At 39.6% G+C, this 25400-nt stretch overlaps 1 protein-coding gene across 1 annotated transcript in view; it reads left to right on the top strand.

The window, feature by feature from the left end:
* The window catches only part of LOC149474119 (voltage-gated delayed rectifier potassium channel KCNH8-like), a 625264-nt gene that overhangs the window by 527117 nt on the left and 72747 nt on the right, over positions 1–25400 (top strand). Inside the window, exons 8-10 of the mRNA XM_089671799.1 lie at positions 9355–9624; positions 17366–17565; positions 21872–22121. Coding sequence (XP_089527925.1) covers positions 9355–9624; positions 17366–17565; positions 21872–22121 — 720 coding nt within the window. The remainder of the gene's footprint in view (positions 1–9354; positions 9625–17365; positions 17566–21871; positions 22122–25400) is intronic.

The following is a 25400-nucleotide window of genomic DNA, read 5'->3' as shown; positions in this document are numbered from 1 at the left end:
CGGAGAATGCCATCCTTTTCATTTTTTATACATTTTAAAGGCTTTAACTTCTATTAAACCTGTCTGGTTGTGAAGTGGTAGCACAGGCACTGCTCTGAAGAAGGAGTTAAAGAAAACCCGCTCTACTCATTTGGTAGCAGCCACTACATGGCCTTTGAATGTATTGTTGCTGTGTTGGTAACTGTAGTGGTCTAACTCACAGATGTACTTGTACATAGTGCATTTCAAATACATTTCAAAATAAAAACTTCCAAAAAAAATTCCAGGTAATGAATTCATTCATGACTATGCATGAGAAAATAAAAATAATGTGTAATTATTTTGAAAGATGAAAAATAAGAAAGATGTTACATATCTAAACAGTTGCGTATTAAAAGTACATTTTAAAACAATATTGCACTCACAAAAATTCTTAAGAAGAAGTACATGTAGAAACCTAGGGAGAAGGTCTGAATACAGGTGTCATGGACAGTCTTAAATGGTAGGATATGTAGTCAAAATGAGATTCAAATAATATAAACATAGGGAGGAGTGGTGGGCAGTGCTAGGGAGACAACATCAGATGTATAATCCAACTATAATCCTATATTTATATATATAGAAAAAATAAAATAAGATAAAAACCATATAGGTAAAAAATGGCGGACATGTGAGTGTCCAGCAATGTCCTGTTACACACAAGTCCAAAGGTACATGATATCTCCAGATAGATGTGGATCTCAGGGTAGAAGGCAGTCAGCGGTCAAGAAGCAACTCTAATGCACAAAAGAAGAAAGAATACACAGCGACGCCACTCTAGGTGTAGATTTATCATAAAACCACACTTTAATAGGTAAACAACTCGCAAGGATTGGATGTAAATACACATGTCTAAATGATTGTTTAGACATGCGAATTTACATCCAATCCTTATGAGTTGTTTACCTATTAAAGTCTGGTTTTATGATAAATCTACACCTAGAGTGGTGCCGCTATGTTTCCATACTACAAATAATATAACACTTAAGCATAAGGAAAGTAAAGGTAATGTTGATTTAGGTCAAATTGCACTAAAGAGAACATATTAGATTATAATTTTATTAGATACTTTTACTATTTCAATATTAATAAAATATCTGATAAATATATATGTATATATACACAAAAGGGGAAGCCTGAAACATGAGTAAAACTGATAAAAAATAAATTGGCATGAATGAAATGGATGAGAATTATTCACTATTACCAATTATTATTGCTATAAAACCAAAATAATCATTATTTTAAAAACATTTTTAACATTGTGTACGTAAAGTATAATATGTGTATACAAGGAAAAGATTGTAACGGGCAGGGATTCTATGAGATCCAAAAAATATAGGCTTGATTATCTGCTCTCCTTTTTTATTTCTATTCATTTTGTACTTTTTTTTGTTGTGTTCTTTTAGGGCTCGTTCACACCATGGGACAGAGAGGTCAGTTTTTCTGCATGCGTTCTGCAAGGGCAAAACAATATCAATTGTTCACTATGTGCCCTGTTTACACCACAACACTAGTATCCTGTGCAGATTTTTTTTGTGCAGGAATCTGTAATGTGTTTAAGACTCATTGAGGCACACATGAAAACTTATGTAAACTGATGTCTCTACAAGTGAAATCTGTGCTTCAGTTTCAATCAGTTTTCTGCACAAATGGTGTGAATGAGGCCTTACTGTTGGAGCCAAAATGTCATAACAGTGTCTGCAGTAAGACCCCATTAAAGTTAACAGGCTCTGTCTCTTAACTGTCAGTTACTAACTCTATTTTTCTTTCATATAACATAGACAGCACCTTTCTTATGTGAAATTTGTTTAAATGTTTATTTAAAGTACTGCTGAACTTATTCTGGACATAGGGTGGCTTTATAGCCTGATAATCAGCCTAACACTTTGATCTGACAGAGGGAAACGTAACATAAATTATTAAAAAAAATAAGTAATCCCTGAGAGGTAAGGCTGCACTAATGCAACTGGAAATGCATATGTTTAAGTTTGTAGGTCCTGGCCTTGGTGAATTGTAGGAGGTCATAGATATTAACTACTTTCCAACTGCAAATAGCCGAATGACGGCTACACTGCGGCCGGCCAGTTCTGGGAGGGCGTCATATGATGTCCTCCCAGAACGCACTCTCCTGCGCGCCCCCGGTGGTGCGCACCCAGCGATCTCCATGATCGCTGTGTCCTACGAACACAGCTGATCACATAATGTGGTAAAAGGCCAATCACAGCGGCCTTTTACAACGTGATCAGCCGTGTCCAATGACAAGCTGGTCACCGGGAAATGCAATTGCCGGTTCTCGGCTGCACTTTCCTCACGCTGTCAGAGCGTGAGGAAAGTACTGCCGAGAACCGGCAGTTGTCAGAGCAGGGATCAGCACCGATCATCAGGGCACTGATGATCAGTGCCCTGATGATCGGTGCCCAGCAGTGAAACACACCAGTTCCCCCCACCTGTGCCCAGCAGTGCACCCTCCTGTGCCCAGCAGTGCACCCACCTGTGCCACACACCTGTGCCCAGAAGTGGCACCTAACTGTGTCCAGCCCTGCCACCCACATGTGCCCACCCACCTGTGCCCACCAGTGCCACCCACCTGTGCCCACCAGTGCCACCCACCAGTGCCCATCAGTGCAGTCCAGCAGTGCTGCAAGTCAGTGCTACCAGTCAGTGCCCAGCGGTTGTGCCAGTCAGTGCCCAGCGGTTGTGCCAGTCAATGCCTAGCAGTGCCGCCAGTCAGTGCCACCTATCAGTGCTGCCTATCCGTGACACCTCATTAGTGCTGCCTATCAGTGCCGACTATCCGTACCACCTCATTAGTGCTGCCTATCAGTGCTGCCTATCAGTGCCGTCCATTACTGCTGCCTATCAGTGCCCATTAGTGCTGCCTATCACTGCCCATCAGTGCCGCCTATTAGTGCCCATCAATGCTGCCTCATTAACGCACATCAGTGAAGGAGAAAAATTACCTGTTTGAAAAATTTTATAATAGAAACAAATAATTTTTTGCATTTTTTTTGTTTATAGCGCAAAAAGTAAAGTGCCCAGCGGCAATTAAATACCACCAAAAGAAAGCTCTATTTGTGAGAAGAAAATGATAAAAATTTCATATGGGTACAATCTTGCATGACCGCGCAATTATCAAAATGCAACAGTGCTGAAAGCTGAAAATTGGCCTGGTAAAGAAGCGGGTATAAGTTGGTTAAATAGTAGTCAAATTAGTGATCATGATCCCATTGCTATTCATTGTAACTCTTGAGTTGGCATATTACTATCCATGGGGCAATGCAGGAGTGACAAAGGGTGGGTTTCTAAATAGCAGCTATAATGCTTGAAACCTAATATTATAAGAAAACATTAACAATGAACAGATCCAAACATTTTAGTCATTAATTCCTACACAGTTAAATCAAAAGAGTCAACAAAAAGGATGTCTATTCCTGTCCGTTGGTACCCATATGCAAGAAAAACATTGCCCAGTATGGGCAAAATCTACATGATCCACTGACAGTCTTCTCACATCCATGGTTACATTTACATTAAAGCAGGATATTCCATTAAGAATAAACATTCTGTTACTCTTTGCTGAGTTCTGCGTTGTTAAATAGAAATGGAACAATGGCTGAATAGTAAAATGTTAAAAAACAGTATATTTTAAATTCATGTTACTTTCATCCTACAGCACATTCTGAATAACAAAGCATTCCTCCTTGCAGAACAAGCTACAAATAGCATAAAACACCTGATATAACAAGTAAATAATTCATTTCATATTAAGAATTTACAGTTATTTAGCTAGGAGGTTATATTCTGGCTCAAAACCCATTGCCAGGAAAGAAATGCGTGAAGCAAGATCGACATCTCTTCAAAAAGTTGCAGCTCTTGGGACCTTATGAACAGGTTATAAGTAGCTAATTAAGTGCAGCGATTCACAACATGTTGTTGGAAGAAAGCCCAGGAAGGTTGTAAAACTTGTGCATTATTGCGAAGCAGGTGTATTATAACTCCAAGGGAGCAGAAAAATGATTTTATTACTATTTAATGCAGGGAAAGATTTTCCATTTCTATCTCCACTTTCAAGAATTAATGGCTAGATTACAATCCTGATATTTAGACATTACAGGAAAATAATGGATGTTGTAGAAGTGTATTTTTAGTCCTCAATTAAATTAAAAACAAAATAAATTTGACCAGGAAAGGGATATTAGTCTGTGCTTTTACTTTGCAAATTATAGAAAATACTAATGTTTTTTGATGAGAGACAGTCATATAAAGTTAAATATTTCATTAAAGAAACTTTGTTACTTGATTAAAAAGACATCCAAATTAAAAAGACATACAAATTCTTCCCAGTAATATCCTGCTGCCCGCACCCCATGTATTTGATCTGTACGGCTACCAAGAAATTTTCAGCTTTTGGGTGTGCCAGATGCCTGGTCACCCATGGCGTGCTGTGTTTCCATCCGCTGACCACTACATAACTACATTGTCTTGTAGAGATGTGGAGTTGGTGGATGGAACCAGATATCCAGCACTTTCTGAAGTTTCAGGTGCTGAGATGGTTCCTTTTCAGTTTTAGCTTTTTTCAATGTAATGAGTATATTAGCTTTCTAACTGTTAGCTGATCCTCATGTTCCTTTTTTTCTTTTTTTTTGTAAATTCCCTTTAGATTGTTTTGAGAAGAAAATTACAGAGGGGTTAATAACATAGAAATGTAATTAATGTTTATACTCATTATTATTACAATGGACAGAGATTGGTAGACTAATAAATATTGGTCATGTGTATTGTTGGCTGTTCAGCAAATCTTTTGTTAATTTTTTTTTGAGAGAATAAGTGTTTTATTTATGTGGTCACATATTTCATGCAAGTGAAATACCTTAGCGTTGCTAATTTTATTCTATGGCATGTTCCGAGCTGGGTTTCTGGACTAAAACTTTGTGTACAGAGTTTTCCCTTTGACGGGGTTTCTACAGATTTGTACTTCTCCGACAGGCCAACTGTCTCACCCCACTTATCTCAAAGCTCTTTTGATTAGTTCGATTTAAAGGATAATTTCACCTTTGTGAAAAAAATAATAAATTCAAATGTTTTTGCAGGAAAAAGAATGTTCTTTTTTTTTTTCTTTCACAGGAGCCTGTAGAGCATTGCATCCATGATTAGTGAATCATGGGTGCAATGCCAGGCTCCTGCACACATTGCCTGCAGCTTTGTTAGGGCTTTCAGTTACAGAAAGGTATGTAGTGTGAATGGACTATGAGGGAGCTCAGTGCCCTCGCAGTCCATTGAGAACTACAAGCCATCTGCATGGTGGTAGATGGGACTTTTACACAGATTGCTGTGAATGAATCATGCAGCTGTTTGGACAGAGCCCCGAACCAATCACACCACTTTTATAATATGGAAGCTGGTGCGGGGAGAGGATTCCTTCGCCCTCTGTCACAGGAAGGGGGGCTCTGGCAGCGGGTGGTGGGTGAATAGGAGCATGTCACATGTTATACCCTAAATATGGGTGTAACATGTAACATAATCCTAGAGGTGAAGTTATCCTTTAAGCCTGCTATACATGGCTCAAATTGAGATCTGTGAGTGGTCCTATTGACACCTCCCAGCATGAAAACTTTTATTTAAAATTAAACGAATCAGTGGAAAATTGTCAGCTGAACAGTATTGACATCCAAACAGATGCTCTCACTGGTCACGAATTCAGACAGCCATGGGTGCTGTTAGAATACAGTAGCTGGCAGGAGAAGATTCTTCCATCTATGGTGTTTAGCATGGATGGAGAAATCTAGGAGTGTATGGCTAACCTAAGAATTAAGATAAGATGTCATATCCATGTTGGACAAGTTACGATTAGGAGCAGAGAGGCTGAAGGAAACAGTTTGGTTAATCTGCATTGGTATACCTAAAAATGATGACTAGAAGAGCAGGAAAAACTGTAATATTTTACTGCAAGACCAATTCTAGGTTTCATTAAAGTGGAAAAAATAAAACATTTTGAGCAGGCAGGCTATTATTGCCAAAAGACTTGGCTATATCAACATTCATGGTAAGGGCTAAAATTCCTTGCCAGAGAAAATGATCTTCAGTGGCCAGATGTGTGAAAATATAAGCATCTGGTACCTCGGTCCCTACAGAAGGAGAGTATCTGACTGACTAATCTGGCTAACCCTTATCTTCAGAGGTCATGTGAATATGTATTTATGGTAAACCGTTAATAAACAAAAATACAGGGGCTAAAGTAGACCTGTGACTAGACAATACAAAATAAGTATTTACATATTCTGAAGCAGTAAAAGCACCTTAAACTTAATTTACCACTGTAGCTATAGGCTTTGAGGAGAAATTTGTTCTTAAAATTTTGTAAAAGATACACTGAAATCATAGCTCCAATTGGCTTTCTATGGAAACAGAATCTTGGCATCCAGCTTTCTAACGAAAACACACAGCAGGTATTTCTAAGCTGTTACGAACTGACTAAAACCCAACTTTAGAGTCTTTGTTGTGGTCTTTGAGAATTAAATCTTGACGATACAGCGACAGATGTCAATGATGGTGTTTTAAAGCTATTTTACTGCTTGTTGTCTAAATATTTTAATGTCCATAGTATTGGCACAAGTGCATTTAAAGGCAGTCTGGATTAATAGCCACAGAGGGTAACTATTGCAGTCCATTACTTTTTATTCCCAAAAACTAGACTTACTCAAAATTTGACTAAAAATTCATTTTATTGATTGGTAGTCATTTTCCTCCTGAAAATCTGTCTATGTGTGTCTTTGAGGGCTAGTTTGAATACCAGTTCAAAGTTGTTTCAGAAAATATGAGCTTGTGGTTTGACAACAAGTCAGCATCATTAGCACAGCACATGCTTCGGCAGTATTCATTTTAGGTCAGGTTAGTTTTACTGTCTCTCTTCCACTAGGTAGATTTCCCCATCACTTCCTGTTCTGGAGACTCAACAGGGGAATAGGAAGAAAAGGAAGAGAACTGCAATCTTAAAAACATATCAGAAGAACATTTATCCCCATTCAGGGGCGGACTGACCATTTGGAAACTCGGGCACTGCCCAAGGGCCCGGGGCCAGTAGGGGGCCTCATGAGATGCCCCTGGTACCTTTTTCATAGGCTTTTTTGAGTTTGGGCAAGGACACAGGGGCCCCATGATCCCCTATTGCCCGGGGGCCCCATGAGTTGTCAGACCGCCCCTGTCCCCATTTGGATATCTTACCTATACTTCTTATTCTGATGACACATTTTTAACTTTGGATTGTTCCTCACTTTTTTGTTTCAATGACAATGGCTACCAAGACAAACAGATGGGCACATCTCCCAGTGGGGGGCAAAGGGCAGCAATAAAAGCTTGACATGGGTCCTAATCCTTCCTTTCTCTACCTAATATTTTCTAAAAGGTTTGCCTTTACATACACTTAAAATTATAATTTAATGTAGCAACTATTTCTTCCCTGAAATTCACTTTAGCTTGATGCTGCTGTTTACTTCAGTGCCATGGTAGTACCAGGATTTTTTTCTACACACATTTGTATGGAATTATTTTTATACCTTATCTAATTTAGAAAAGAATATAATGTTTAACTCCTACTGACACAAAACTAATCTAACTGTGATTACTGATACTTCCAATAGACAGTAGGTGCTATTTTGATGTTTATACTAATTGGTCGAAAGTGTAGTATTCATAGGAAGTACAGAAAATCATTATAATAAATGTTGATACTGACCTTTAATTGTGATGGATAAGAAATGACATTCAGCACAGTACTGCAGAATCCTTTCTAAAGTGCACCAAATTCTATTTTTAGACCTGTCAATTAAACCACCCTTGATTTTCTTTTTTTCCTAGATCTTTAAAAGAAATCTATATATCAACATTGCATTCACATATTAGGCCACTTGGATATTTTAGAATGCATTAAGATAGTACCATTCTGTCATTTAATGTTATACTTGCTCTTATGATGATCGAAGCAATTCAAAGTCAGCCGATGTGCTTACTGAATTTGCAGTGATTGACGTTGATGTCCTTAATTGCAAATGGTTGCATTTTCTAAAAATCTAACATATTTTTTGCCATAAAATTTGCATTCTAATTTTTAAACTGTGATATTTTTTCTCTTCTATTTTATTATAAGGTGTGTGTAAATGCATATGTGCTGGGGGGTAGATAAATGGTTAGATTTGATGTCCTCCTAGTTGAGTGGAGGTTTGCGTGAGTGCAAGTCTGTATTTGCCATAAGTGCATAGAGCAGCAGGGACTGAGGATGTGGCACCAAGCCTTAACATTTGAGTATTGTCCTTTTTTGCCCCTTTCTAGGAATTCCTAGAAAATTGTGGCTACATTCAGCAAAAAAACTATAAAGAGGAAGAGAGATCAGAGAATACTCTGAGGAGTCAGAAGGCTCTCTTGTTTGGAGACTGTACAGTTGAAAATAGTACTGTATACATAAGGCAGACAAGGGATTGATTTACTAAAACTGGAGAGTGCAAAATCTGGTGCAGCGGTGCATGGTAGCCAATCAGCTTCTAACTTCAGTTTGTCTAATTAAGCTTTGATGAAAAAAACCTGGAAGCTGATTGGTTTCTATGCAGATCTGCACCAGATTTAGCACTCTCCAGTTTTAGTAACTCAACCCCAATGCCACTTTCAATAGCACATATTTGCATTAGTGTTTGCCAAAGTAATCACATGGCAGATGGGGTGGAGCTTATATAAAAAGGCAATGTAATTTTGATGTATTATGTCTACATACAGCCCAACACTGGTGTGATGCTTCCGTTTTTAGTAAGTATTGATTTTCATATGTTATTAAAGGGTAAGAGTATATCCCATCTAGTGACAACTGATTACGTCTAAAATTATTGAAACAGAAATATCATAAAGGTCAGATTACTCACAGTTGTGAATTGAAGATTAAAATATTCAATTCATAAACATGCATCTTCTATAAGCTAGATACAAACCACTACCACACTTTACTTCTCAATAAGTGCTTTATATCACAAAGCTTTATTTTACCTCCACCTAAAATGAATTCATTACCAGCTCTCTTCAATAGACATCTCATAAAACCTCAGTTATCACCACCCAGAAGCCACTTCATATATAACCTATGTGAACGATTTAATTAAAGTGAATATTTATGCAATTATTGTGTAAGCCTATAATGAAAATATACCATGTGTAATTCCTTAGTGAATTGTTCCTATAGTCTGAGTATCAGCCATCCTACTATATTACCGCAATGAGCAAAGTTTTTTTTAAGCAGCAGAATCTGTGTTTCTCTGTGACTGATGAAATCATTTTTTATTTTAATTTTTTAAGGATGGTTACATGAATTTTCGAAACGTTTGGGAATGCCATACAGTCAAGTGCAGCGATATGTTTTGTCAGTAAACACCAGCAGTCACTCCAATAGTAGCGATTTAATCAACCAAACAACTGTGGAGCTTCTGGGTGGACCTTCCCTCCGGAGTTCTTACATCACCTCTTTGTACTTTGCTCTCAGCAGCCTTACTAGTGTAGGCTTTGGAAATGTGTCTGCCAACAGTGATGCAGAAAAGATCTTCTCCATTTGCACCATGCTAATTGGAGGTATGTTCCAAGAAAATGTTTTCCTCTATCAATGTTTACGTTCATGAGTGTAACTCCATGCAAACAGCTAAAAGGGAGATGTTGCATGTTCCAAAGGATTTATATCCCTGTCTGTCTAGTCCTGAGATTTACACAGTCTTGCTAGAGACAAGACTCCATTTTCTCTGTTACAGTTAAAGCAGTATTAAACCCAAACATTTATAATATTGCAGCTTACCAATTTGCTGCATTTGTTTTCTTTGTAGGCTTTTTTTCTTTTATTTTCACCTGGTGATCTTGCCAGTTAGCTGTCCTGCACATGTAGAAGTTAGAGGATTGAGACAAACCAGCTAATAGTGACAGGAGTGCTTACAATGATCAGATTTTATTTATTTATTTATTTAAAACCTTTAACCTAAAAGAAACACAAATATTGCTATAACTTCTTTTAAATTGTTAGCTGGAGTTTGACTTCAATGTGTAAGTGTATCTAAATCTGATAGTACATCTAACACTCCCATCCCCCCAGACCAACAATGTTGCTGTCCAAAGGTACCCCCTGTGCTCATTCATCCAGAGTGGGGCACTGTAATACAGGAGGTGTGTTACTGGCCATTTCACCAGGTGAAAACAGAAGGGACAAAAGCCTAAAAAAAGAAATCAAATGTAGTCACCACATCTAAAGATTGGTACACTGCAGTATATTATATTTTTGGTTTTGTGTTTAATACCACTTTAAGGAATACAGTGATGTTGTTCCCCATCTGCAACCTGTAACCGATCAGCCAAAAAAAAGCAGCAGACTGATGAGGTCATTTTGCTGCTCTCTCTTCTGTCTCCTCCTGTCAGTACGATCCTTGGCAGTACATGTGCATGCAGCACACCTGATTGGCTTTCAGTGTGGCCCACTCACTCCCTTTCTGAGTGCTGCTATACAGAACATTGCAAGAGGCTGATTCAAGTTGAATTCAGGTATTTACACTATACTGTATATACATAAAGTGCAGCGCTTAATAAAGTGACAAATAATTAGTGAAAAAAAACTGTGAAAAATGTGTCATTATAAAAAAAAGTCCATTCAAAAATAAAGAAAAAGTCCCCAGAGGCTGTGATTGTGGACAATCGGTCTTCAGCCCCTTGTCTTGTGCTGTTGTCATTGGCAGCAACCGGTGCTGAGAAGTCTGGGTCCCTCCTGTATAAGGACTACAGATAAAGTTTTGCACTCTTTTTTTTCACATTTATTTATTTTTATTTATTTCAGGTACTTGTATAGCGCCATCAATTTATGCAGCACTTTATATATATATTGTACAATCACATCAGTCCCTAACCCTCAAGGGGTGTGCAATCTCAGGTCCCTAACTTACATTCATACATATACATACATACTAGTGACAATTTAGACAGGAGCCAATTAACCTAGTAGCATGTCTTTGGAGTTGTTCATGTTTCCTACCACGAGTCTGAACTTTATCCTGAGTGGTGTAGCTACTCTAATTAAGGTGCACTGTTTGGAAGGTCATTACTTGCTCTCTTGGTCATCTGGAGGAGGATCTGATTGTCTGGCTTTCTGGGTTGTTTATAAGAAAGTGCGATTGACCACTCTTAACAGGGGGTCATGCCTTTCTGGTAAGCCTTTTGTGGTTGGTGACACAACAACTGTCCTTGGATTTCCTTTGTTTCATCATAGCCTCTGGGGACTTTTTCTTTATTTTTGGATGGACTATTTTTTATGACACATTTTTCACAATTTTTTTTCACGAATTATTTGTCACTTTATTAAGCACTGCACTTTATGTAGTTTAAAGCCTGGTATCAAATTTTTGTGTTCAGCTGCTATACTGTATGTTTACACTCTATTTTGATTATTGATTATTTACTACAATTTTCATAAGCGCAGGTTTACAGAAATTTTATTTTGTTTCAGGTATTTACACTAGTGGAAAAAACTAATATAAGGATTTATTCTTTATTTAATATAAATACTAATCTTTGTGTTTTATATCTGCCTGGAGTTAAGCTTTACTGCTATTGTCCTCTACAAGTACAGCAAGGTTGGTTTCCATAGGAATGCTTTGCAGATCACAAAAATAATCAAAAAAAATAACTGTGAAGACATATAAGTCATGAAAATGTACAACACAGCAAGAAAGGCAAAGCAATCAAGGGAAAGCAATGTGACAGGAAGCGCGGTATCACTTGAGGAAGAAAACACATAAAAACCTTGGACAGCCATGTAGGAAAACAGAATTAGCAGAGTCCATCTGCGCAGACCCATTTGTTGTCAAACACAATAATCTTTCTCAGTTCAAGAGGTTTACGGTTTCCTTTCAAAACCATAATTTTTAATCCTTTATAGGCCAGTCTGGTTGTTAGAAATAATATCCACAGCAAAAAAAAACAAAAGGATAGGATAAAAGTATCTGTGCTGTCGGTGACTCATTCCTTTTGTAATTCCAAGTATGATTTACCTAATGAAAATTTCAGTCTGTTCAGAAAAAAAATCCCTTCCAGGTAAACTGCGTACATTGTAAGCTTTTTAGCACAGTTTACTTTAGATTCTTACCTTTCTCAGTTCTGAAAAGATGTAAGTCTTGGCATGTGCTTTTTTTTTTCTTTTCTATGGAATCAATAATTAATTCATTTTATGGTGATTTGTTGCTCAGTCTCTCAGCATTTTAGTTTATGCCGTGTTTTATGTCATTTACAAGCTCCCCCAGTGATAATCGCTCTGCAGTCACCTCTGTGGCTTAGCTATAGATCTCTAGAGAGCAGCTGGTAGCAGCAAATGCTAACATAATGATGTAGCATGACTTTGACCTGTAGCTGCAAAAATAAGTGACAGATAACCAGCGGTTCTAGTGATTATATTGATAACTGTAAATTGCTGTTAATTACTGATACTGGTAATGAGGAAAGTGTCAGTGTTTAAAAAAGTGAAAAGGCTCACACTCGTGCGTTGCTACACCCTGCATAAAAATAAAGGAAGATTGCTGCACCCACTCACTAAGGTAAGGTTCACAAAGGTGCGGGTGGTGCTGCTGCGGATCCGCACGAAAATCCGTGCAGCCGCACCCCCCTGCACAGAGGAATGCAGACCCGCGGGCGGGTGCCATTCGTTCTAATGGCACGCCGCCCGCACTGGAAAATGCAACCATACTGGAAACCGAGGTTCCCGTGCAGGCTGCGTTTTCAGAAGAAGTGCAGGGACTTCTTCTCTGCCTGTCACGGGGTATGGGAGTCCATTCAAAAGAATGGGCTCTCGTGCCTGTGCAAAACGCAGCCCGCATATATGTGAACCAGGGCTTAGTGTACTCTCACTTAAAATTTATATAAACCAAGAATGTGTAGTGTGCTAACTCCTCATCAGGGGCGGACTGACCATTTGGAAACGCGGGCACTGCCTGAGGGCCCGGGGTCAGTAGAGGGCCCCATGAGATGCCCCTGGTACCTTTTTCATAGGCTTTTTTGAGTTTGGGCAAGGACACAAGGGCCCCATGATCCCCTATTGCCCGGGGGCCCCATGAGTTGTCAGTCTGCCCCTGCTCCTCATCCAGACATATAAATGAAATAAAATAATCCTCTAGTAATCCCATGCAAGATAAATCCACACTCCAATAATAGTCCAACTCTCAAATCACAGAATGTCCAAATTAGTGCGTTTAACAATCACTTTCCAGAAGACGTGCTTGTGCTCAAGATGCTTTTCCTGTTGACCTACAAATTATAATAGGTCAAATGCGTTTTTACAGAAGTGAATCCTTTCATGTGGTGACGAATCCAAAATGTCTTCATTCAATCACGACTCCAAAACGTGTATATAAAAAACAAAAGTATATATTGTAGTGCAACACCATTTAATGGTTGAGTGCACAAAACATATGCACTCACATTTCAACAAAACACACCGCACTCCACTACAGTGTTGTAAAGTGTTCACTTCATCCAACATATACAAAAGTATATAAAATGACTATAAACATTGGTAAATCTTTTGCTTGGACACTGCTATCTCTTAGTAGCTAATTCCTTGCTACCGGCCCAGGGTTTTTGTTCAGAAGAGCAACAAAAAGCTGAAATCCAGTCTCTTAGCAAGGGCCAGTAGCAAGGAAATAGCTACTAAGGAATAATGGTGGACAAATAAAAGACTTACCATCATTTATAGTGCTTATGACTTCTATGATATCTGGGTCAAGGAAGAAGGTGAGTGCATGGCACACTCATTGGTGATGGAAAGCACTTTTGGATATGTTGGATGAAGTGAACACTTTACAACACTGGTGTGTTTTGCTGAAATGTGAGCACATGTTTTGTGCATTCAACCATTAGCTTTAATTAAACAGTGTTGCACTATGATATATATTTTTGTTTTTTATATACACGTTTTTGGAGTCATGATTGAATGAAGAAATTTTCGATTCGTCGCCACATGAAAGGATTCACTTCTGTAAAAACGCATTTTACCTATTATAATTTGCAGGTCAAACTTAAAGGTGAGCAAGGAGAGTATCTTGAGCACAAGCACATCTTCTGAAAAGTGATTGTTAAACGCACTAATTTAGACATTCTGTGATTTGAGAGTTGGACTTTTATTGGAGTGTGGATGTATCTTGCATGGGATTACTGGAGGATTATTTTATTTTATTTATATGTCTGGATGAGAAGTTAGCGCACTACACATTTTTGGTTTATATAAGTGTCAGTGTTTATTAGGGATTAGGGATGAGAAAAATTGTGCGTTCTCAAGTTTCACAGAAATTCAGGGGATTCAGGGAAAATGCATGGCTGCTGCTGTGACCAGCAGGAGAAAACAAAAATGTCCCAATTTCAGAGGTCAAATGGGAGTAATAAATGCTTTACCATTAGTGAAAGTAAAAATTCCTCTGTGGTTGTGGTCAATGGCATTGAAAAATGCTCCACAATAGTGGGTGTCAAAAAATGACCTGGCGTTAATGATCAAAGCAAGAAATAAATTGTCCCTTCATCAGTTGTTAGTGAAGTAAAAAAAATATCCTGGCTGTCAATTGGAGGTACATTGCCCTATCACTGGTGTCAGAGGGAGGAATAGTACCCCATTGTTGGTGTTATTGGGAGGAATTGTGCCCTATCACTGGTGTCAGAGGGAGGAATAGTACCCCATTGTTGGTGTTATTGGGAGGAATTGTGCCCTATCACTGGTGTCAGAGGGAGGAATAGTACCCCATTGTTGGTGTTATTGGGAGGAATTGTGCCCTATCACTGGTGTCAGAGGGAGGAATAGTACCCTATTGTTGGTGTTATTGGGAGGAATTGTGCCTATCACTGGTGTCAAAGGGAGGAATAGTGCCCCATTGTTGGTGTTATTGGGAGGAATAGTGCCCCATTGTTGGTGTTTTTGGGAGGAATTGTGCCCTATCACTGGTGCAAGTGGCATTTGTGTTTAGAGGCACTTATTTTAATATGATGCTTGCCCTATGCTTCTCTTCCTCTAGCTGGATGACATCAAAAAGAAACTATAAAAGCAGTGTTCAGCAGGAGATCGCTCTACCATATAGTGTCTAAGACACTTAACCAGAGGCTAGTTTCCACTTTGCATTTAGTGGCTTCCTTTAACATAATATGAGAAAGCTCTGTATGTGGGGCATTGCAGGGACTGGTTTACAGCAATTATCAGGCTATAACCAGCTCACAAGCCGTAGTTTGAGGACAACAGGCTTGAAAAGATACAAAACGTCAGCTTAATAGTTTTTTCAAAATGTACTTTTAAACTTGGACCATGCTAAATACAGCATTGATATGCTATGTTGCAGATATCCCATTTCACATACTTATGAACACAGAATAAATATATCATTCTCTCTAGTTTGGTATACACATTTAAGAACAATTTACGTAAACATTCATGTCTCTCCACTTGAGAAGATGCAGGTATGCATTTCACAGAACATTTTATGTTGTAACACTGAAAGGTAGATAACAGTCTCAGAACCTGACTATGATTTCCAATCTGCAATTTAGACAGCTTTAAGCCCTGTTGTAGAAAAAGTAAATGTAGAAATTCTTCCTATGGAGTTTGAAGCAATTTGAGTTCCTGCTATTTCAAAGTCAGACATTGTAAATGTTTCAAAACATTGAAAGTGAATACTGTTCTGCGAAAGAGACTGTTGGCATCAAATTAGTTTTTTTTATCCGTTTTTTTTTGCCATTCATTGAAAGGCTTTGAAAAAATGACATCTTCTGAGCCAAAAATGCCTAATTAAAACAAAAGCAACAAAACTACATAGCATGCTTTTTCCTTGCTAGTTTATGGGCAAAAAGATGTACAGTATCTGCTAATGAAATTTGTTGGATAAGAGTGTTTCATTCATAGTAAAATGCATACAGGCATATGTAAAAGGACAGTGCAAAGAATAACAAAGGGCAGTTTGTAGGTGATAACATTGTTCAGCTCCCGTTCCTCAATAGTATAGAAACAGAGGATCTGTTCTAAGATTGCAAAATAATTTTTCTTCCAAAAGAAAGGGTGTCAGATGGGAAAAGTAATTTCTAGACAGACAAAAGTACCACCTTATCTGTGTGGTGTGAAAAGGTCTGCCATGTAATACTTGAGTTCACAGTTCTTGGAGAATCATGGGCTGGTGTCCCTTGAGGTTTGTTGTGACTTGAAATCTCGAAAGAGACTCTTAACAAGGACTGCTAGATAGCAAGTCATGTATCAATCAGAGTTGAGCAACACTGTTAGTAAATACAGGTAATATGCACCTAAAATACACAAAGAAGCATCTGAGCTGAGGTAGGTTAATCATACTCTAATACAGCTCTGTAAATAACCAACAGATTTGATGTTAAAGTGTTACTAAACCCACAACAGTAAAATCAGTCTGTATATGCAGTAAAACATGCTTCTTATACTCACTGTGGAACCTAAGGGGTTAATCCTCTGCATTGTGTAAAAAGGCTATTTGATCCTGTCTTCTCTGATCCTCCCCTTTTTTAAGCGACCACCACTTATCTCCAGACTGAACCATAGGCCTGCACATGCTCAGTCTGGTGTATATTGCTAGAGAGGTTTTTTTTTTCTTCTTTGGAGAGTGCATGTGATTAGCACAGGGCCAATCAGCACTGTCCAGACAGAGGGTCAGGGGATTTCCATCCTCCTGGAGCACAAAGAAAACTCCTCCTACAAGCTTTAACATGTGCTCTGCTGGACACAGGAGCCTCAGAACTGCTCTAACTGCTGATGAGAAAAGGTATTTAGCAGTTTATATTTACTAAAATAATTGCACTTCCATGTTCTGTGTACTGTGGGAGACCAGATATAGTGAATGCAGGGTCCTGGGTTTAGTAACATTTTAATAGTGTTACCATTTCCCGGCTGAATTTGATATAGGAATAACTGTAGAATTCTTTGGAGGGACATTGACACTCTTGCTAATCCTAAAGCCAAGCTTGATCCATAATTATGTTTGTGGTGGAGCATGGGTACTTCAATATATCACCTACAGATGTCCTGTAGAGAAATAAAATGCATTTTAAAGTATTCACTTTTCTACCTATCATGTAGAACTTGCCTTAAGTGTGGCCTTAGACTGGCCCATATAACATGATTAACACATAGGTATCTTTGGGACATGGTGGCAACAATAAAGTTATCAGGACATGAAATATATATGTTTGATTTTGCTAATATGAAATCAGCCACATTTTTAATGTTGTTAGATAGTGCTTCTCTGTAACACATCATCTTTAATCTGATAGTAATCTTCCCTTCCTCTGTGTTCAGCTCTCATGCATGCTGTCGTATTTGGAAACGTCACAGCCATCATTCAGAGGATGTACTCACGTAGGTCTCTCTACCACACACGTACAAAAGACCTGAAGGACTTCATAAGAGTACATCGCATGCCCAAGCAGCTGAAGCAAAGAATGCTGGAGTGTTTTCAGACAACTTGGTCAGTCAATAATGGCATTGATGCTAATGAGGTAAATTGAAACAATGAGGGTTTTTTGTTTGGGTAGTTAGAAAATAAAAAAGGCAAAAAACTAGAGGTTGTTACAGTACTGTAGGATCTAGCAGTTAATTGACATTTTGTATTAGTCTTACTGTTTTATCCTTTTTAGAGAATGTAAAAGCACAGCTACATTTAATTTCAATGTGATATCAAGTGTGTAATGTACCACTGTAGAATTCTTGAAAGCGGAGCCAGCATATTATGGAGATGCTTAACAAACAATTCTACAAAGAAAATACAAAACTGTAAAGGCAATTATAGTTACCCTGGGGATCCCTAAAATGATATAAAAACTAAACAGGTTATAATGATGCTATTGCAGAGCAAAATGACATAATATAATACCTAAAAGTATAAACCATAACAATATCCATATCAAAATAATTGACCATAAAACAGCAAATAAAGTAAAACAAATGATAAGAGTAGAAATAAGAGTCAACAAAAAAAGCCATAGTGAGTACAGTGTTCTTTTAGTATAAAGATGTATTCGTGTAAGGATTATTTGTATCTGTGTGTACATAAAGTAAACATTATTCATAGAACTTCACAGCCCAGTTTCTGTTGGAATCGCCATTCAGAGTCAGCCCCATGAGCTAGGTAATTTCTGGTGTCTCCTGGACTTCATGAGCTCACATCAGATCAGCTGATGCTTGTTTTACTCTAGATAAATCCTTTGCTTGTTAACAGAAGACTCCTATTGTCAAATAAGAAGAAAAGCTTGGCAGGCTGAGGCCATGTAATTCTACTGCTTACATTGAAGATGACACAATAGCTTCTTCTATTGCCCGAGGCTGCATGTATTTGCAAACATTTCAGTACAATAGAAGCAACTATTTTTATTCTCTAGAAACACACTGATGCAGTGCAGCCTGATCTGGAAGTAACTACTCGATTAGATGTAAAAGTCCCAAAGAGACACATAGACCTGTCAGCACTCTCCTGTTTTTTACAGGGTCACTAAACCTGGTTTGCCAGCACAAAAGTGGAATGCACTGTCCTCATGGGAAGATGGCAACAGAGCATATCTGCTTATTCCCTTCTACTATGATTTTTAAACAGACAGTACAACCTTCTTTCTGTAATATATACATATATATATACACATATACACTATATTGCCAAAAGTATTGGGACTGGGACACCTGTATTTACACGCACCTGAACTTTAATGGCATCCCAGTCTTAGTCTGTAGGGTTCAATATTGAGTTGGTCCACCCTCTGGTCCAAATACAGCTTCAACTCTTCTGGGAAGGCTGTCCACAAGATTTAGGAGTGTGTCTATGGGAATGTTTGACCATTCTTCCAGAAGCGCATTTGTGAGGTCAGGCACTGATGTCAGACGAGAATGCCTGACTCAGTCTCCGCTCTAATTCATCCCAAAGATGTTCTATCAAGTTGAGGTCAGGACTTTGTGCAGGCCAGTTAAGTTCCTCCACCTCAAACTTGCTCATCCATGTCTTTATGGACCTTGCTTTGTTCCCTGGTGCACAGTCATGTTGGAACAGGAAGGGGCCATCCCCAAACTGTTCCCACAAAGTTGGGAGCATGAAATTGTCCAAAATGTATTGGTATGCAGATGCCTTCATTGGAACTAAGGGGCCAAGCCCAACCCCTGAAAACAACTCCACATCATAATCCCCCCTCCACCTAAACTTTGCACTTGGCACAATGCAGTCAGGCAAGTGCCATTCTCCTGGCAGCCACAAAACCCAGACACGTCCATCGAATTGCCAGACAGAGAAGCGTGATTTGTCACTCCAGAGAACACATCTCCATTGCGCTAGAGTCTAGTGGCAGCGTTCTTTACTCCACTGCATCCAACGCTTTGCATTGCACTTGGTGATGTAAGGCTTGGATGCAGCTGCTCGGCCATGGAAACCCATTTCATGAGCCCTCTACATTGTTGTGCTAATTTGAAGGCCACACAAAGTTTGGAGGTCTTTAGCTATTGACTCTGCAGACAGTTGGTGACTTCTGCGCACTGTGCTCTTCAGCATGCGTTGACCCTGTCATTTTACAGGTCCTACCACTTCGTAGCTGAGTTGCTGTTGTTCCCAGTTGCTTCCACTTTGTTATAATACCACTAATAGTTGACCATGGATATTTAGTAGGAAAGAAATGTCACAGATGGACTTATTGCACAGGTGGCAACCTATCACGGTACCACGCTTGAATTCACAGAGCTCCTGAGAGCGACCCATTCTTTCACAAATGTTTTTAGAAGCAGTCTGCATGCCTAGGTGCTTGATTTTATACACCTGTGGCCATGGAGGTGATTAGAACACCTGAATCCAATGATTTGGAGGGGTGTCCCAATACTTTTACACCTCCTCCCTTGGCCAACTGATACACTCTCACGGCTTCAACTGCCACCTGTATGCCGACGACACGCAAATCTATCTCTCGACCCCTCGCCTCACCCCCTCAGTCTCCACCCGAATCACTAGCCTACTGAACGACATATCAGATTGGATGTCGCTCCACTTCCTTAAACTGAACCTCTCCAAAACCGAGCTCCTAGTTTTCCCCCCCGGCCCGTGCCCCCCCACTGACTTCTCCATCACGTCCAAGAATGCCACCATCAGGCCCGCCCCGCAAGCCAGAGTACTTGGTGTCATTCTTTACTCCTATCTATCCTTCCAGTCCCAAGTCCAATCGCTAACAAACTCATGCAGACTCCACCTCCGCAACATCGCCAAAATACGCCCATTCCTAACCCCAGAAACCACTAAACAACTCCCTCATCATATCACGACTCAATTACTGCAACTCCCTCCTCACTGGCCTCCCTCACCACAGGCTATTCTCACTTCAGTCGATCCTGAATACGGCAGCCAGACTCATCCACCTTACCAACCGCTCCGTTTCTGCCACCCCCCTCTGCCAATCTCTCCACTGGCTTCCGATTGCCCAACGGATCAAATTCAAAATGCTAACACTGATGTACAAAGCTGTCCATAATACTGCCCCAAACTACATCACCGACCTAATATCCAAATACCACCTAAAACACACTCTCCGCTCCTCACAAGACCTCCTTCTCTCTAGTTCCCTGGTCTCCTCCTCCCATGCCCACCTCCAGGACTTCTCCAGGGCATTGACCATCCTCTGGAACTCCCTACCCCAATCCATCAGAGTATCACCTACTCTCCTCTCCTTTAGGCACACCCACCCACCTCTTCAGGGAAGCCTACCCCACCCCCTGCTAATTTGCCGACCTCCTCCACTCTTCCTACCACTCCATCCCCCACCACAGCTTATCCTCCCGTACCACTATCCCCTCCCTCCTAGATTGTAAGCTCCAAGGAGCACGGCCCTCGAACCCCTCGTGTATTGCATTGTATTGTTATTGTACTGTCTCATGTATTGTCTCCCATTGTAATGTACAGCGCTGAGCGAACTATTGGCGCTATATAAATACTGTATAATAATAATAATATTTATATATATATATAAATATACACACCTACTGACCCTACTCCCAACCAAAACTATCTGCAAAACTGGCTCCCATGAAAAAGTGATAAAACTTCATACATTGGGCAGATATAGGGTTAGTTCACAGCAGCGGCTTTATGAATCAACACATTGCATTGATCTGCTGTGCCCCTCCTGTCTGTATGGTTTCTGTCACCCCTGCCACCATTCCCAATTCACCTCCCTTCACCCCCACCACCGACAATGATTACATCTTCCTCTGCCTTTACCCTATCCCAATCAGTTTTTGCTCTGACTTCCTTTGCAATCTCAAATTCAATCACAGTTTCCTTTCTTACCCCATCAAAATTATCTTGATTCTTTTTGCCCTCTTCCCCACTGGCAATGCACTCCTTTCTCCAAAGATGAGCACCTTCTCCCATCTATGAGGAGTTCCCACTATGTATACTCTCCTAAAGTTGCACAGTCATATGCTGCTCCTCCCCTCTTTCATGCTTTTATCAGTTCCTATTTTCCCTTCTCTATCCCTGGTCCACAATCAGTTGTCAATCTGCCATCTCTTTCTCCCCAATTGGATTCATTTAGCATAATTTCCCAGTGGAACATATTAAGCTGCCACTTTACTTTCCTCTCGAATCCTCAGCAGCAAGCTTCTGCTTTGCCTGCTCTCTTCCCTGCCAACAGTCGGCAACACACTGCTTTTCTCCCCTCTGTCTTGCTCATTTTTAGGGAAAGGGACATTTGTGACTCACTCATTAACACTAAGTCCCTTCACAAAGCCCAATAAATGAATATTTTACTGTTGTGTAACATCTTTGTCTCTTTATGTCTGCAGCTTCTTAGAGATTTTCCTGATGAACTTAGAGCTGATATAGCCATGCACCTTAACAAGGAGATCCTCCAGCTGCCAATCTTTGAGTCAGCCAGTCGTGGATGCCTACGTTCTTTGTCTCTCAGCATCAAAACCTCCTTCTGTGCCCCGGGAGAATACCTGATCCGACAAGGGGACGCTCTACAAGCCATATATTTTGTTTGCTCTGGATCCATGGAGGTGCTGAAGGACAATACTGTTCTCGCCATTTTGGGTGAGCATTTATAATTCCATTTATAACAAGCAGATAGGAACATGTGTGGTGCAAAATAGCTTGTGCCAATAAGCACAAATGTAACTATTACTATTTTGAGGCTCCGTTAGTAAACAACGGCTATTAACTGCAACTGCTGTTAGATATGAAATTGTGCTGACTGCACTAGTTAGATATGGAAGTGTGCTTTTGGTCAGAAAAAAAAGAATTGAGGGTAATACATTTACCAGTAGTAGAAACCATAGCACGCTTTTTGGAAACAGCTTGATGACAGAATCTTGCACTTTGAAACTTTTCTATAAATACCTCTACAAGCATTTCCACTCTCATAATTTTGTTTGAGTGAAAGTATAATCCTGGATCAAAAAAGTGTCAAATATATCCCAAATCTGTGCCTATGAAAACACTGTCAGAATCATTCAGCCCTATGGAGAGTTCATTCTTTGATGGAATACAAACTCTCTATACTATTCAGTGGCATGAATGTACAGGATTGAGAGAGAAAATTCTGGTAAGAGACAGAGATAGGGGATAAAAATCCTGGGAGAGGGGGCTGTTTGGGTTGAATGGGGCAGGGGGATGACATTAGGAAAACAAGTGAAAGTACACTTGAAAGTGGTTCTAAAGCCTCAAGGTTTTTTACCTTTATGCATTCTATGCATTAAGGTAAAAACCTTTCGTGTCACAGACTCTCCCCCTCACCCCCTTATACTTATCTGAGCCCAATCACAATCCAGCACTGTGCATGAGAGCTGCGGATCTCCTGGCTTTGTCCCTCCACATTGGGCAGATTGATAGCAGCAGGACCCATTGGCTCCTACTCCAGTCAATCAACTCCAGTGACGAGGGAGCGGGGGATGGGGTCAGGTTTCGCTGTTTGTGTCAATGCATGCAGCAGTGGGGCTCAGGAGTGAGCCTGTACGAGTGCCCTTGTGGAAATCTGCTTCCGAATGGGGGCACCAGCAAGACAAGAGGAGCCAGGAGCGCTTAAATGTTTGTTATTTAAAAAAAAATCCTTTACAACCACTTTAAGTCTGACTTAATTTGGAACTAAACCCTCCTTTTCTGTACATTCAAGAAGCTGTCATCTTAGCCTCTTGCATGGTCTGCATTATCTGATCATGTGATCACCTGATCGTGTGCCACCAGTCACATGATGGCTTGACTGCCAGGATGAGAGCTAACATGAACACACTAGTAATGGTAACAGTTGTAATTCAAGACATGCTTTGAATGTAACTGTTTTGGGAAACAATTAAAACAATTGGTTTAGTACTGCTTTAAGTATATTTACTACATAATAGGTGTCACTCTTGCCTTCTACTTTAACCACTTGCCCTCCAGAGGATTTACCCCCCTTAATCCCTTGAGCCTCTTTTTGCTACTTGGCGCTGCACTAATTCAACTGATAATTGCGCGGTCATGCAATGCTGTACCCAAACTAAATTTATGTTCTTTATTTCACACAAATAGAGCTTTCTTTCGGTGGTATTTGATCACCTGTGCGCTTTTTATTTTTTGCACTATAAACAAAAAAAGACCTTAAATTTTGAAGAAAAACAATATTTTTTACTTTCAGCTATAAAAAATATATAGTAAACTCAAAGTTAGTTATAAATTTAGGCCAAAATGTTATCTGCTACATGTTTTTGGTAAAAAAAAGCTAAATAAGTGTATATTGATTGCTTTGTGTGAAAGAGTCTACAAACGATGGTATAGATACTGCAAGTTATGCCATTTTTTTGCTATATAGCACTGCACTAGTTTAACTGACAATTGCGCTGTCATGCAGTATGGTTTACACAAATAGAGCTTTCTTTTGGTGGTATTTGATCACTTGTGCGCTTTTTATTTTTGGCGCTATAAACAAAAAGTTTTGAAAAAAAATGTTTTTGAAGAAAAGCATATTTTCTCATTTCTGGCATAAAAAATATCCAAAAAAAACTAAAATTTCATCATAAATTTAGGCCAAAATGTATTCTGCTACATGTTTTTGGTTAAAATAATCCCAATAGGATGTACTAGGAACTAAGCACTTCAGCTTTCTCCAGTGGTCCTGGGTAGAGATGAGCGAATTATTCAAAAATTCGATTCGGCTGATTCGCCGAATTTGAGGAAGAAATTCAATTCGATGCGAATTTATTCGCTACGAATTCAACTTATAAAAAGGGTTTCTAGGCTTCAGAGAGCCTTTATATTAGTGCAGAACACTGTACCTTTAATTTAAATGCCCTTGGAGATGAGGAAGGAGAAGGAGAAGGATGAGAAGAAGGAGAAGGAGAAGGATGAGAAGAAGGAGAAGGATGAGAAGAAGAAGAAGGATGAGAAGAAGGAGAAGGAGAAGGAGAAGGATGAGAAGAAGGAGAAGGATGAGAAGAAGGAGAAGGAGAAGGATGAGAAGAAGGAGAAGGATGAGAAGAAGGAGAAGGATGAGAAGAAGGAGAAGGAGAAGGATGAGAAGAAGGAGAAGGATGAGAAGAAGGAGAAGGATGAGAAGAAGGATGAGAAGAAGGAGAAGGATGAGAAGAAGGATGAGAAGAAGGAGAAGGATGAGAAGAAGAAGGATGAGAAGAAGAAGAAGGATGAGAAGAAGAAGAAGGATGAGAAGAAGGAGAAGGATGAGAAGAAGAAGAAGGACGAGAAGAAGGAGAAGGAGAAGGATGAGAAGAAGGAGAAGGATGAGAAGAAGGAGAAGGAGAAGGATGAGAAGAAGAAGGATGAGAAGAAGGAGAAGGAGAAGGATGAGAAGAAGGAGAAGGAGAAGGATGAGAAGAAGGAGAAGGAGAAGGATGAGAAGAAGGAGAAGGATGAGAAGAGGGAGAAGGATGAGAAGAAGGAGAAGGATGAGAAGAAGGAGAAGGATGAGAAGAAGGAGAAGGATGAGAAGAAGGATGAGAAGAAGGAGAAGGATGAGAAGAAGGAGAAGGATGAGAAGAAGGAGAAGGATGAGAAGAAGAAGGATGAGAAGAAGAAGGATGAGAAGAAGGAGAAGGATGAGAAGAAGAAGGATGAGAAGAAGAAGAAGGATGAGAAGAAGAAGAAGGATGAGAAGAAGAAGAAGGATGAGAAGAAGGAGAAGGATGAGAAGAAGAAGAAGGATGAGAAGAAGAAGAAGGATGAGAAGAAGGAGAAGGATGAGAAGAAGGAGAAGGATGAGAAGAAGAAGGATGAGAAGAAGAAGAAGGATGAGAAGAAGAAGGATGAGAAGAAGAAGAAGGATGAGAAGAAGAAGGATGAGAAGGAGAAGAAGGATGAGAAGAAGAAGAAGAAGGATGAGAA

Source organism: Staurois parvus, unplaced genomic scaffold (assembly GCF_062004578.1).
Source record: "Staurois parvus isolate SC_StPar_1 unplaced genomic scaffold, SC_StPar_1.0 ptg000011l, whole genome shotgun sequence".
NCBI classification, from domain to species: domain Eukaryota; kingdom Metazoa; phylum Chordata; class Amphibia; order Anura; family Ranidae; genus Staurois; species Staurois parvus.
This window is presented reverse-complemented; position numbering and strand designations above follow the sequence as displayed.